This window comes from Athene noctua, chromosome 5 (genome assembly GCF_965140245.1).
Source record: "Athene noctua chromosome 5, bAthNoc1.hap1.1, whole genome shotgun sequence".
Lineage (NCBI taxonomy): Eukaryota > Metazoa > Chordata > Aves > Strigiformes > Strigidae > Athene > Athene noctua.
In genome coordinates, this window is record NC_134041.1 from 26,261,614 (window position 1) to 26,275,933 (window position 14,320).

Sequence of the window (14,320 nt, forward strand, 5' to 3'; positions counted from 1 at the left end):
GCCCGTCCGCGAATGACGCGGTAACCACAGCAACCGGGCGCCCTGGCACGCAGCCGACCAATGGCAGCTCGCTTCCCGCGTGGCTCCACCCCCTCGCGCCCAACGGCCGGCGCCTGCGCAGAGCTCGCGCCCCGGCGGAGGGCGCGTGCATAGCGCTCGCGCCCAACGGCCGGCGCCTGCGCAGAGCTCGCGCCCCGGCGGAGGGCGCGTGCATAGCGCTCGCGCCCCGGCGGCGCCTGCGCCTGCGCGGGGCGGGGCGGGGCGGGGCGGGGCGCGGCGCGGCGGCCATGGCGAAGCACGCGGTGTCCTCGGCGCGGTTCCGCCGGGTGGATGTGGACGAGTACGACGAGAACAAGTTCGTGGCTGAGGAGGAAGGAGGCGACGGGCGAGCGGGGCCCGATGAGGGCGAGGAGGACTCGTGGCTGCGGCAATATCCTTCCGCCGCCGGGCGGGAAGTAGTGCCGGCAGGAGCGGGCGCGGCGGGGAGGGCTGCGGGGAGCGGCGGCCGCCGGCGCTGCCTTTTGCGGGAACATCCGTGCCCGGCGCTCCCGCCGAGGGGCGACCCGGCCCCGAACCGACCGGAGGGCGGGCAGGGGCTGCGGGGCGGCCGGGAGAAACTGCGAGGGAGCGCCGTGTGCAGTGAGATCATTCTTGCCAGCCACGGCAGACAGAGAAGGAAACGCCCAAGTCAAGTCAATCAGATAACAGGAGCCACTTTACTGCCGGGGTGGTCCAGGGGTGGGCACACAAGGCATCGAGTGGGTGTTCCATACACCGTGTTACCCTCAAGCTGATGGCATGGTTGAGCGAATTAATGGCTTGATCGAGAGGCATGCCGGTGTTTCACGACCTACCCGGGATGTAAGGTTGGCGTAAGCAGTTGTTATTGTTAATAACTGCCAGGGACATTACGTGAACCCAAGAAGACGAGCATTTTGTCCTACGGGATTATCAGGTGACGATGCTCCTATATTTGACAATCATAAGGGCCGGTTCCCCCTGGAAATACATGCGGGCCAGCCTGCCGTGGGGAAGTTGCCCTCTTGTGGCATTGTGCTTGTGACCTTGTTAAAATCTAGGGGGTTTCCATGCCTGGGAGGCCTTAGATAAAGGTGGAAAAACTCACCAAAGCAGTGCCTGATGGATAATCCCTGATTTCCAACTTGATGCCCGGGTTCTGACCCCAGGCCTAGTTCAGTTTCTTTTGTTAAGAAAACACCTTCCCCAGGCTGCAGGCGCAGCTTGGCTGCAGCTGGGCTTTCCTTGGTGGGCACAGGGCTGCTGAAGTCTCTTGGAGAACGGCTTGCAGAGAGCAAGGCCACGGGTCTCTGCAGGAGCTGATTGCAGCCATCTGAGGTAAACAAAGGAAAAAACCCAGGGTACAGTTATGCTTACAAAGGACTGTTACGTTAACAAAGAGAGAAACTGAGGTACACAATGGCCTTGAGTGTGATGGTAAACAACCCTGGCAAAGAGGGCAGGCCAGAAGAAGGAAGGTGTTGTGACATGCCTGAGATGCCACAAGGGGCTGGGATATTATAATGTAGCCTTTTACATGTATCCAATAGATTTGTGAGTAGTATGCATGATTATTGTAGAGTGCTTAGGTAAGGGGTGATTTCTTTCAATAAAGTTGAAGCTTGCTCTATCATTCACGTTGAATCGGCTGCTTGCTTCCTCCGCCCGCCGCAGAAGTCAAACTCCCTTTAACGGCCGCAGCTGACTGAGAATGATGGACACAACAGCAGGCTGCTAACAGCAGAATAATTCATCAGACCTGAGGTACTGGAGGAGGAAATGTCTAGCTGTTGAGCTTACTCCTCTTCAGCTGATCCCATCTCCCATTTCAGTTGGTTTTGGTTGGGGGGGGCTCACAAATCCTCTTGTCTGTGTCACTGCTAACGTCATGCTGCCACGTGCTCCTCACCCCGCTTCCCGCAGGTAGAAAAATGCTGCCCGTTAGCCTGCCCCATCCCTCTCAAAAAGCACAACGAGGGACTGAAAGAAAAATTAACCTCGTGCAGTTCCACTAACAGGCACCACAAGACAATCTGGTTTCAGGGAAGGAGAGCTTCAGTCTGCCTTGTATCTCAGCAACACAGAGGGAACTGTGCAAAAATCCTGACTGGGTTGCTTTCATTTTTACACATTTATATCTAGAGTCTCTCCGTTCCTCTAAAAGCAATGCTCTCGACACGACAAGCAGGCTTGGGCCCTGCTGGCAGTGTCAACAGTCTCTCTCAGGCTACTTCTGGCAACAAGGCACAGACTGTACCTTTTTCTGAGACACATCAGCGGTTCCTACGGGAGCGATGCAGGCGTCTTCAGGCTCAGGGTGATTAAACTCGCATGATGGAACACTGGCCGAGTCTGTGCTGTCACCAGAGCCCCCACTCGGAGCAGATTTGGGTTGCTCCCTGAGGGGTGTGTTATGGGCCAGTGGATCACTGGTTCCTGGGGGGGTGAAAGAGGATTGGGCACTGCTTTCCGACTTGTGCCCTTTGCACGAGGCAAGGGAAGTGAATCAGTACAGGTACATGACTTGTACATGATCAGTACAAATGAATTAATGGCCAAACTCTAGGGCAACCCGTGCAGAAAGACTGACGTTAAATCTTTCTGATAGTATCAGTTTGGAGTTAAACTCTATTAGTGCTGGACCTGTTACGGGCGGCAAAGTAAAAATACCTCCCATGCAGATTCCAGCTGCAACTAAGTTAGTTGCAACAGTTAGAGATTTAGGTGTAGGAGTTGAAAGCCAACCACCCCAGAAATCCATCTCATTTCTCCCAGACAACCTGTCTTAGTTGAACTGCCAACAGTGGGAGCGGTATCATTGGTATTGGATACACCAATAAACAAGCATACCTGGAAAGCCAAAGATGCTCATGGAAAGGAGCACAAAATTAATACAAGGTGGATTGCCCCATCTTTCTAATTATAACCCACTCCCGGTTCACAAAACAAACCAAGAAGCTTTTCCTTCCTTTTTCCTGCAGGCCAACGCTCCTGGAGACAGATGCCCTGAGGCACGAGGAGGGATCCTTATGTAAATCTAAATTTTTGTGCAGTGCCGATGTTCATTGCCTTACTAACGCTTTTAGGATGTATTGTCTATCATTGCAAAAATTGCTTTGGGTGACCATTCTCCTCTCCCTTGGTTCCGAGGGAAGGTCCCTTTGCTAACGGGGCCTGCACTTTAAAAGGTCATTACTGGACCCATGAAGGCGAGGTGGAAGTACCAAGGCCTAAACCACGCCTGCGCGCTAGGCTGGGGGTGTGGAATTTCATTTTCCTGCTGCGTAGGCAGACAACCCGCGCCCCCCCCCCGCGAGTCAGAGTGCCATCTTCAGCCACAACAGCCACCGGAATATATACCCTGTTGATACTTAATTGTGTGGCAGGTGCTCTGTTAGCTCTTGCTGTATTTTTCCCTTGTGGTATGTATGTGGTCATCCTGTAAGCGTCCGTGTAAACCGTCTTGCAGTTGTACCTGTTCGTGTGAACCACCACCTTCTCCCCCCAGTTCCCAAAGGCTGGAAGCACATCCCTCGGCCCGGCCTGGGACACATTTTGTTTGAATATGTCTGCTTAAAAACTGTTAATCGATAGTGTTGTTATTACTGTTGCCTTTATCACGTGCTTGGTTAGGACTGTGCTTTATTTGTTATTTGCAGTGTTGCTGGTGGTTTACCTTTGTTTGACTCTAGGATAGAACTCCACCTGCACACACGCTCTGCCACAATAATTCTTAATACCCCCTCGTGTTAGAGGAGGTTATAGAATCAGGATGCAGGAAGGGAGCTGCGTACTCGGCCGGGTTCAGAGGGCGGCTTTGCCACTGGTTTGTATGAAGCCCTCCGGCAGGACTGACAGGCTCAGGCACTCCCTGCAGCCCGGGACCTGCACCGCTGCGTGTTTGCGTGGCAGCTCCGTCTGGGTCGCCACGTTCTTTCTGGTGGTGGTTTTGACGCGAGTGGAGACCATGGTTCAGTCTACTCGGGGAGGACGATAAGATGAAACTGGCTCGGGTAAGTTCCAGACCCAGGAGATGGACTGCGCCCTGTCCGCTGGCCCTGCCTGCGCAAACTGAGGCGCCAGGCTCGGGTTGGTGTGCGTGACTGATGCACCGGGATGGCTTTTGCTTTGCCCTGGAGCTCTCGGCAAGCTCGCCGCACTCCTGCAATGTGTGACTGGACTACGTATGGCTCGTGGTGAGCTGCTGCCCCTCCGTGGGTAACGTGGGTGAGAGACTGGTTTACTTGGACAGCCCTTCCAGCCACCGTGCGGAAGAAACACAGAAGCCGTCCTCATAGAAACTTTTAGGAATTCAAAAGAAAATGCACGATTGCAGAGTAAAAAAAGGTATAGGAAGGTTGCAGCTGAAGGGTTACGGCTAAAATATGGCATTTCAAGTTCTCTGGGTGGCAGGGGAGATGAGTTGTGGGAGCTGGAAGAAGTTGAGAACAGTTAAAACAGTAAAAGTGATGAAGTTGGAAAGAGTGGCAGTGAGGGAAGTGGTGTGAGGTAGGAAAAAACCCCACAACTGACATGCAGTAATAAAGTCTTAAGAGAAGAAAACAGATTCACTCCAGGCAAATATTAGTGGAAAAAAAGTTTATATACTTATTGTATAAAGATTACAGGGAAGCAATTAAAAAAATCTTTTTCATATACAACATTTTGGAGGGTGTAATTTTAAAATCAAGAACATTCACCTTTCAGCTTAGTACAGACATACCCCCTCTGAGTGAGCAGTGCTGTGCTTTGCAAATGGTACTGCACAGACATCAGTGCACGCTTACACTGAAACGCAAAGAAAACTGAACTTCTGTGGTAATCTTATCCTAACTCTGGGCAAAGTTTAAGGCTCAGTTACAAACTCGCTTCCTTCACCCTCCTAACAGGGAAACAGTGGGAGTTCTTAAACTATTCAGACTAGGACCTACATGGTGCTACTTGTAAACAGAGGTGATAAAACTTCACGCAGAACATAGTAAAGCAAACACTGCGTCATGAGTTTATCGCTAATTGCGCACAGTTTTGAAAATCTCTGCTACAGAACCGGTGGGGAAAAAAAAGACCCAGGCATGTATATAATTAAGTATTTGAGTTTGTTTTAACTCAGACTAATGTATCTCAAAGACAGCCTATTCAGTAAGAGCTGCTTACAATCCAATGTCTCATTTATGGCTTTTAAAAATAAAACTTCTAACTATCCTTTCAAGGAAGGCTGTATTCTGGTAAGAGACTCAAGAAATATGTTCTTTAAAGTCTCACAGAGAACAGATGATAGCATGCCAGCTGAATTCTTTATTGCAGCTGAAAGGATGTACCGTTCAGGAAACTCATTTAACAGACATACATCAAGAGCAAGGGAGGTGCCTGTAGATGGCCCATAATAATGCTACGAGTGTATCAAAATCTCTGGGGGGTTGGGGTAATGTTTAAGACCCGGTTATCTCCTCTCAATACCCACTTTTAAAATAAAAGGTCATGTAGTTGCCCCTCATGAAGGAAAACGTGAGTTAAAAGTTTTGCTCTTGAAGAGTGATTGCACGTTACAAAGAGGTACATCGGTCCTTCCAGAGTACAGGCAAAAGGCATCGATTTCTGTTCAACGGGTTAGCAAAGTGAAAGAAAAACCGCCCTGTAGTGGCATTAAGACCAGACCTAAATCCAGACAAGTAGTGGTTCTTTGCCTTGTTCATGAACAAACCATGACATTCATCCCAAAGCAAGTGCAGTCCATTCTTTTAAAGGTCTTTGGAAAAAAAATCCCAAATAGGTAATTTTCTGGCATGGAACAAGCGCAAAAAGAAGTCTGCCAGCTGTGTGAAAGCAACAGACCCACTTGCAGTTTCTACTGTCTCCAGGGATGAGTGTTTTGGGGATGCACCCGCCCTGCTTTTTCATGAATGTAAATCCCTCCTGAAGGCAGCAACTGCTTGTGGCACTTGGCTCACCCACACCTCCTGCAAACCAGTGTTCCCGTCAGTCAGCTGGAGGCGGCTGGGACCTCCTCCTTGGTTCAGGCAGAACTGTATCGAAACTTTTCTTCTCCAGTTTTATAAAAATAAATTCAGACCTTCTTCTGTGTAATACTGGCACAAAGGAAAATGTTTTCTCGCAAAGAGAGTTGGCTTGTGTGGTGTTCTTAAGACAAACGTTGCAGTCCCGTTTTCCCCTCTAGGTGGGGCTGTCACCTTCCTCGGCTCATGTGCAAAACAAACCCCCCAAAAATTCCAGTCTGTACCGTTGTGGAGAAATTGTTGGAAGATAACAGTCACATGGTCCTTGATACTGAAATGAACAATTCTCTGCTGTTTGCCTCTGTAGAAAGAACTGTTGTTCAGCATTCCTCTCTGACTTGCCACTGCATAGAGAGCTATTGTTCAGCAAATTCTTTTAACTAGAGATAAGGCGTGATGTTGAAACCTCAAGTAGTAGGTCCACGGCTCACGCCTCTCGCGTGTGCTTCTTACGTTGTACCAATGAAATATGAATAATAGCGTGTGGACAGTAGCATAGAACCAATCACAGTTTGTTTGCCTTCGCATAGTCACTCTCTAACAGTACGTAAGGTGCTCTGTACTTAATAAAATTGGATCGAGCTTGCAAACCCTATTGGTATTATTCTTGATATCCGGGCTCTATCCATCGGCAGATGGCGCCCGAACAGGGACCTCGTTATTCTTAACACATCGACCGAGACGTGGCGATGAACGGAGAACTTCGGATAGAAACGGCGCAGAGAAACACAGAAGCCGGCACATAGACGCACTTCTGGAGTTAGGAGACGGTTCTGCAGGCTGTCCTCTGCGAAGGTAAGCTGCTATGGCACAAGAAGTGGAAGCAGCGATATGGCTCCTCACAAGTATACTCTCCAAGAGAGGTAGTGATATGAGCCAGTCCAAGCTAAAAGACTTGGTGCAACGGGCGCAGGAGCCACAGCTTTGCCTCAGCGCCTCTATGTTATTTAATCCCTCTGAATGGAGGGCTGTAGGAGATTTACTGTGGAATTTTACTATAGAGGGTGGAAAAGCAGGAAAAAAAGCAAAGGAACTTGGATCGGTGTGGCGGGAAGTGATTAATGCTTTACAAGAGATGAAAGCTGAGCGGAAGGTGGCCGCTGCAGCAATAGAGGTGGTACAACCAGATAAAGCAGAAGTAAATAAAGCAACCACCCCACGTCGTCCGGTAGCGAAATTTTTTGGTCTCGATGTCACTAAGCTGCCTGTTCGTGGTACGTCGGGTTCCGTTGCTGCATCCGCAGCAGAAGTTGCGGCTCGTGCAGAAGGGGGTGGTACAAGCAGCAAAGTTTCAGTTTCAACTGAGAGTAAAGCGCAAGTGAAAGAGATTGCCCCTCAGATGAGGGAAATGACAAAAGAAGAGGCGGAGCAAAGCGGATCTAGTTGCCGCCCACGATCATATTCGTCCCTTCCAGTTTCACACTCCTCCTCCTCTTCTTGGTCATCATCCAACAACTCTGGCAGTAACACGCCTCCAACAGTTCCTGCTGCAGGCGATTTAGAAAATGACCAACTGTTACATCAACTAATGAAAAAGCTGGAGGAGCTACATCCCTGTATTGACACAAAAAAGGACTCTTTAAAATCTACCACTTGGTGGCACTCCAACTCAGGCCCTGCACTTCCTTCTGCACCACCACCACCACTGCCACCACCACCAACCACAACAAATACAGCTCCGACTATACAACGACCTCCATCCTATCCAACCTCCGACACTGATCCTGTGCAGCGACGATGGACTGGAGTAGTCCGAGATGCTATTTTAGAAGGAGACTGGCAGACAGTTGGATCTTTAGCCTGCCCCGTGGTCACTGAAGGGGGAGTCGGGAAGTGGGAACCATGTGATTGGAAAATTTTACAGCAAGCAAAACAAACAGTAACCACTTAGGGATTAAAATCAGAAGCGGCAAAGAACATTATAAAATATATACTTACAGCGGATTTGATGGTACCTGCTGATTGTCAGAACATTGCTTCACTTTTATTGACTCCTTCTCAATATTTAATTTGGGAAAGAACATGGAAACAACTTGTAATTACTGAACTCAATAAGCATCAACGTGATCAGAACGATCCCTTTTATGCTGTGACTGTAGATACGTTAACGGGTCAGGGCGCATATGCCACCACGGCCGTACAGGTGACTTTCCCTCCAATTTTTCACCAAATGCCACAACAGCTAGCCCACCGGGCTCTTCTGCAGATACCTGAAGGGAAAAAAAAAACAGCTCCATTTGCGGCTGTTCGACAAGGACCTGTATTGATCGACTATCTCAAGCTATAAAAGATCAAGCGGACTTACCTGATGAAATGAAAGACTATGTTTCGGTTGTTTGCTTTTGAAAATGCCAATACCAGAACAAGGACTATACTAGCAGGTTTACTAAATGGAGCTCCTGCTGATGAAATGCTACTGCCTGCTTCCAGGGCAGAACAGAATGCCTAAGCAGCTATGACTGCCTCTGCTGTAAAAGGTGTTTTACTAGCAGAAAAAGAAAAACCAGTAGTTGCTGCTGTCACTAAGATAAGTAACAAAATGCCAGAAAAGAAAAAAATCATTCAGAACATGAGACCATGTTATCATTGTGGAGAGAGTGGACACTTTAGGAAGAATTGCCAAAAAATAGAGCGGAAAGGCTAGCCACAGCTTGTTTGAACTTAATAGATCAGCTCCAGTAGCAGGCCTTTGATGTCGAGTTGCCTAAAACAGTCTAGTATAGAAAAGAAAGCATAAAAGCCAGTAAGTGAAAGCAGAACAGAGCTGGCCTGAGCAAGGCGGTCACTTGGTTCAAAGTTCTTATGCACTGTTTCATTGTTTTGCTTTCCTATCTTGAGTGGCCTGTTGTTTCCGTTTCCTCTATGCTGTCCATACGGTTTGTCAAGAGAGTTTGTTACACCCTAACACAATACCTTCTTGACCTGGCATACCCACCAGCTGCAAGGCCAAAAGCTGAGCTAATGCCCAAGTACCACAAACAAGACTCTTCGGTCTGCTGAATTTTCAGCCTCACTTGCTAGGAAATGACAGCTTGTAAACCTGATGTGTTTACAACCCAAGGGATGAGGAGGGGCGAGTTAGAGGCGTGGCAGCTGGCTGCACCTTACGCGGTCCTGCACACTGCTGTCACACCCGGGTCCCACTGACACAAGACCTGCTCAGTCGCCATGAGCGCATGAAAGGTAACACATGGCCAAACACCAGGCAAAGGTCTGCCAAAGGCCAATTCCTCCCCGCTGCAAATTCTTTCCCTCAGTAAAGGTGCCACGGATACCAGTTTCTCTCTAAGAGTCTGAATGGAGATGTACACAACGAGAAGATCAGGAGAAAGTGTAAATTATAGGCTCTGCCTCTCCAAGACTCATTTCTAAATGCAGGTCAAGTAAATTTAAAGGAGTGTCAAAGGAAACAAACTTGTATAAGACAAAAAGTAAAGAAGCCAGGTGAATTAGATGCTCTGTCAGCATGCAGTTAACGATTTAAAACAATTTAAAGAGGTGTCACCCACTGTTGCCGGGGTGAATTATGCCAGTCTTTTCTACAGTATTAATTTGCAAAATACATTCAGAGTGCAGATGAAACAATTCTTTAGACAAAGGCTGCACAGTGCAAACAAACTCCATGCAGTAAATTACAATACTGCAGCACTGAAACGCCGTCAGAAACAAGAGAATAAAGCCTGTGCTCCGCAGCGACAGTTCTTACGCGCAGCTTAGGCACGTGCCGAGGGAGACACCCATGACAGGCCACCGAGAGCTCAGGCACTGTCATCTTCAAAGCTCACGTTCTCACAGCCAGATGGACTACGCAAAATGGAACTCAGATGGACTAACTGAAACTCCTTCCAAACAGCTGCCTGGACTTTTTTTTCTTGCATATCAGAACTCAAAACTCTAGATTGAAAACATCCATTCATTCTTCTTTCAGACCCTAGCCTGCAGTGGTGCTGATGTGAAGTGAATGGCTACTGCCTGTTCTGAGGAAACTGGCCACAAGAACCGAGCAGGAAAGGACAGTTAAGAGCTGATAGTGCTCTTAAATTCATCATCTCCCCACCTCATCTTGATCATGCCACTGGTATGCGGGAGTCCTGTCGTATCTCCTCTCGCATCAGGTTCAAATTTCTCACCTTTAAGTTAGTTTTACTTCCGCCCTTGATCTCTGCTTTCATTTCCTGCAGCTTGCCATGAATTCCTGCTAGTCTGTTCTTTCCTGTGTCTGCTTAGCTGCATGCCCCTGTTCTCCACCGCCTCCTGCTCGAACCTTTGCAGTATTAAACTCAATTGAACCATGTCCCCATGATTATTTTCCTTCTCTAACCTGAAGGCAGCTGGGCAGATTGTTTCTATTATCAAATGCCCTTTTGCTAACCTTAATTTTCACATTAAAATCCTGCAAGGAATTTTTGCAAGTGTGAGCAAATGAGACTAATAATAGGCCAGACTTTATCCTCATTTACTCTGTTTTGCCTCTGCATTCAGGGAAGTTATTACACAATAGATATTGAATTTATAATCCAGCCCTACAATTATTCCTTTTTCTGACACCTTAGGAAGGCTTTTTTGTTTCTCTAATCTCTTTCCTCATTAATAATCCTCATGACTACTTATAACAATAGCAGCAGCAAGGACAGCTTCAGACAGAAGTCTGCATTTCTAGCTGATGGTGTCTCCTTAATGTACTGCAGTGGTCTGCATCCCCAGCCAGGTTTTTCAGCTGGTAAAACAAGCACTGCTTGTTTGATTTATTCAGGTTCATATTAACACACCAGATACCCTTTGCCCCATCGTACTCACAGGCTCAACCTCTTCACCACGCTTTTCCGAGGTTTCGGCGGTGGGGTGCCAGTGTCAGCAGCTGCTTCAATCTCGCGTGCAAGGTTGTAACTGCAGAACAGAGGGCACCAGGTTAATTTTGACAGACAAGACGATGAGTTATGTATCTCAAAGCAGTAATATTCAAGATATTTGAGAAGCCTTCAGTTATTCCCACTTCACCGAAGGTTGCAACCCCACAAAGAGGAACACAGCGCTCTCTACACTTTACCCCGATGAAGGGGAGATTTCACTTCTTTACAATAATTTTAAAAATTAGTGCTTTTTTGGATAACATTCATCATTTTATTTTAAAAAAATAGTCAAGAAAATACTTAGCATGTGAATCTTGGATAAGCTGACTTTTTTTCACTATGACTCAGTACAATGCAGTATGTATCTATGCTTACACTCTTAGTGCAGCAGAGTGGTATTCAGATACCTAGTGGAAATATTAGAGTGCAGAAAATAAATTGCCTTGCGTTGGTCTAGCAGCATGTACCGTAGCACAGAACTCAGCAGGGCTGCAAAACCCACCCCAAACACCCGGGAGACGTTTATCTGATGAGCGCTCAGCCAGCTCTGCGTTGCCTTGGCTACCTGCTGCCTGCATCCACCAGCCCAACGCTCAGTGCCTGCATCTCGACCTCCCCTAGGATCGGCCTCTGAGCGTGCCTCTGGGCATACAGACAGCCCAGACACAACAGACTATCAGATTTCAAAGTCAGAAGCTTCATTTCCAATCTCAAAAAAAAAAAAAAAAAAAAATCCAGTCTCCAAAAACCCCTGCTAAATGTTTAACAGGGTTTCTACAGCTGGTTAGCAGAAGACAGAGGTACTTCCACTCTCCTGGAGCAGCAGTACATGTAAGTCCCTGTAAGAGGACAGCTCAAGGCTGACACAACCTCCCTGCAGGGGGGTGTGGGCTAAGAAAAGCCTGCTTCGCCGGCTGGACTAAGAACCTACCTCTCCTCCTCAGTTAAATGCTCTTGTCTGCTCCACCACCAGAGGAATTTTGGGTCTGGTGTCAAGCAGTAGCTGTTACATGCCGACTGCAAGAGCATAATTTCGGCAATTACTTCAAATTCCTAAAAAAAAATAATCAAATGGGAATTCTAATTAAAAACCAACACAAACCCAAATTCACTCATTCATATACTAAGCACAGGCAACAACAGATCCAGGACAAACTTCGTTTGACCTGAAGTTCAGTTTCAGTTGAGTGACTATTTCCAGAACCAGTTTTTCAAACAAAGAAGTCTTTTTTTTTCCCCCCAGCATCCAAAATGTTTACTGAAGTGTGACATTTTCAGAGAAGCACAAATCAGAAGACAAGCACAAGGAATCGCACTTCACCACAGCGCTTTTCCCAAGTACTAACTGAAGTGCAATGCCAGTGCAAACCCACCGAACGGCAGCACTGCTGGTTGTTCCTCTAGGAACGAGGGTAGCAAAGGGTCATAAAGTCTTCAGATTACCCCACCTGCTGACCCCTGCTCGGGCCAGACCAGTTGTGAGAGACAAACCATGCCCTGTGCTTAGGTGGTTCTCAGACAGCAAGCGAGGGTAAATAATTAGGGGTGCCTGCGACGAAAGCAGAGAGTCTGATTCTCCCCGGCTTTTCACGTTGTGCACTCACACTTGCACCAGAGGAACGTGAAATGCTACCCGTAACACGTGTGACTAAAACGTGCAGCTCTTCTCTAACTCCACCTGCACACACGCTCTGCCAGAATAATTCTTAATACCCCCTCGTGTTAGAGGAGGTTATAGAATCAGGATGCAGGAATGCAGCTGAGTACTCGGCCTGGTTCAGAGGGCGGCTTTGCCACTGGTTTGTATGAAGCTGGACCGATGACCAACCAGAAGCTCCCGTATCCCGTTATTAGTACCCTGAGCCATGCAGCTGTACATGCAAGGCAAGTCCAAGAAGTGGTTTGTAGAGCTGGGAGCAGTTAAGGGGAGGAAATGGCTCCATCACAGCCAACTCCCAAGACTGCTTTCAGACCCCAGAATGGAGATTTGGCATGACTTCATTCAGACAGAACCTTTAACTCCTACATAACATAACTCATCTCTGACCAACGAGGATCAGGCTGAACAGAAAGACTGACAGCTTTTATTTCTCTGCCTCATCTGCAGCCTTTCACCTACAAATAGTTTACTGCAGCAGAAGGAAGATATTTACAAACTGTATCTTCTGGAAAGCAAAGGTCTCATGCCACCAGCTCTGTTTCAACACACAGGTCATACACATCTGTCACATTCCCATGAACACCAAAGGGAGGGAATGGGCATGCCCCGCATGTAATTCCCACGGAAGTAAGTGGCCTGCAGCTCCTCTTCCCCTACTGCACACATCCAAAAAGTAGGTTCTCGTTCTGCAGTTTGTTCACAGTTCGGCAGAAGCTCGCAGCATTTCAGGGGTCTATTCTTTCCTTGTGAACTTGCATTAAAATTCACAGCTGTTGTATATGCCCGAGCAATGACAAACGGCCTCGCCAAGAGAACGCTCCAGAAGAGGGTATCAGTAAACTAAAAATCACAGAACATTCAACTTACCCTTCGTCTCTTCTCAAAATTGATCAGGCCGCCCTGTTGGAAGGAAAGAGCAGGGATCAGAATAGAAGAACACAAGCTTAGTTGAACTTAATCACAAACAGCATGAAGTAGCAAGGCTAATGTAAAGCGCAGACGTGCCCCGAGCAAGGACCTTCTCAAAATACCTGTTTCCAGATCTGGTATAAACCACAGCACTCATACATCTGAGTCTCCAAGGGACAGCTGTCCTCACGGCCTATAGGGCAATCTGCCCCAGAAAAAAAGCCCAATGCAAGAATGCTCATAAAAGCTGTGTTGAGATCCGCTCTGAAGAATGCCAGTGGGATTTTGCACGGCAGAAACAAACTTGGCTCTTGCCTGTGCTGTGACTTTAGCAGTGTTCCCAGGGAGTTTCAGAAACACCAAGTAAACACAAAGCACGGACAGGAGGGAAACTGCCCAAAAGAAAATGGATGTACAGCAACCTTACGCAGGCCTGCTTCTGTGCAGTTCTGCCAAACAAACCACCACTAAAAACCCCAGCAACCACTGCCAGCCCAGGGAGAACTGTATTTGCCCATTCTTATCATAAATACCAACACCAGCACAACAAAGGCTGCAGTGTCTCTACTAATGGTTTCAAACACCTTTGAAAACTGGCCCCATCCTCAGTCTCCGTTAAACAACCAGACTCTCTTGCAGTCCTTTTTCCCTTCCTATGCTAAATTGGTTCCCCCTGCTTGTTCAGCTAAAGAGAAACGAAAAAAACCCAAGTCTTCAATCACTTTAGGGCTCAGACACACCCAAGTCAATACCAAAGCTCTTCAGTGATCAGTCTGCAGTGCTGAATTTGTGATTGTGTGTATTTTACCAGTTATTCACATAAATCTGCATGCCTAAAACGTTGTTTTCGGAAAAATGAAACAGAATAA

At 47.7% G+C, this 14,320-nt stretch overlaps 1 protein-coding gene across 1 annotated transcript in view; it reads right to left on the reverse strand.

Moving 5' to 3' along the window:
• Window positions 1-2,245: 2,245 nt before the first annotated feature.
• LOC141960990 (ral guanine nucleotide dissociation stimulator-like 1) overlaps window positions 2,246-14,320 on the reverse strand; it is a 62,499-nt gene continuing 50,424 nt past the window's right edge. The window contains exons 12-16 of the mRNA XM_074907425.1: window positions 13,410-13,442; window positions 11,814-11,935; window positions 10,830-10,919; window positions 10,297-10,311; window positions 2,246-2,447 (exon numbers count right to left, since the gene is read on the reverse strand). Of these exons, the coding sequence (XP_074763526.1) occupies window positions 2,246-2,447; window positions 10,297-10,311; window positions 10,830-10,919; window positions 11,814-11,935; window positions 13,410-13,442 (462 nt within the window). The remainder of the gene's footprint in view (window positions 2,448-10,296; window positions 10,312-10,829; window positions 10,920-11,813; window positions 11,936-13,409; window positions 13,443-14,320) is intronic.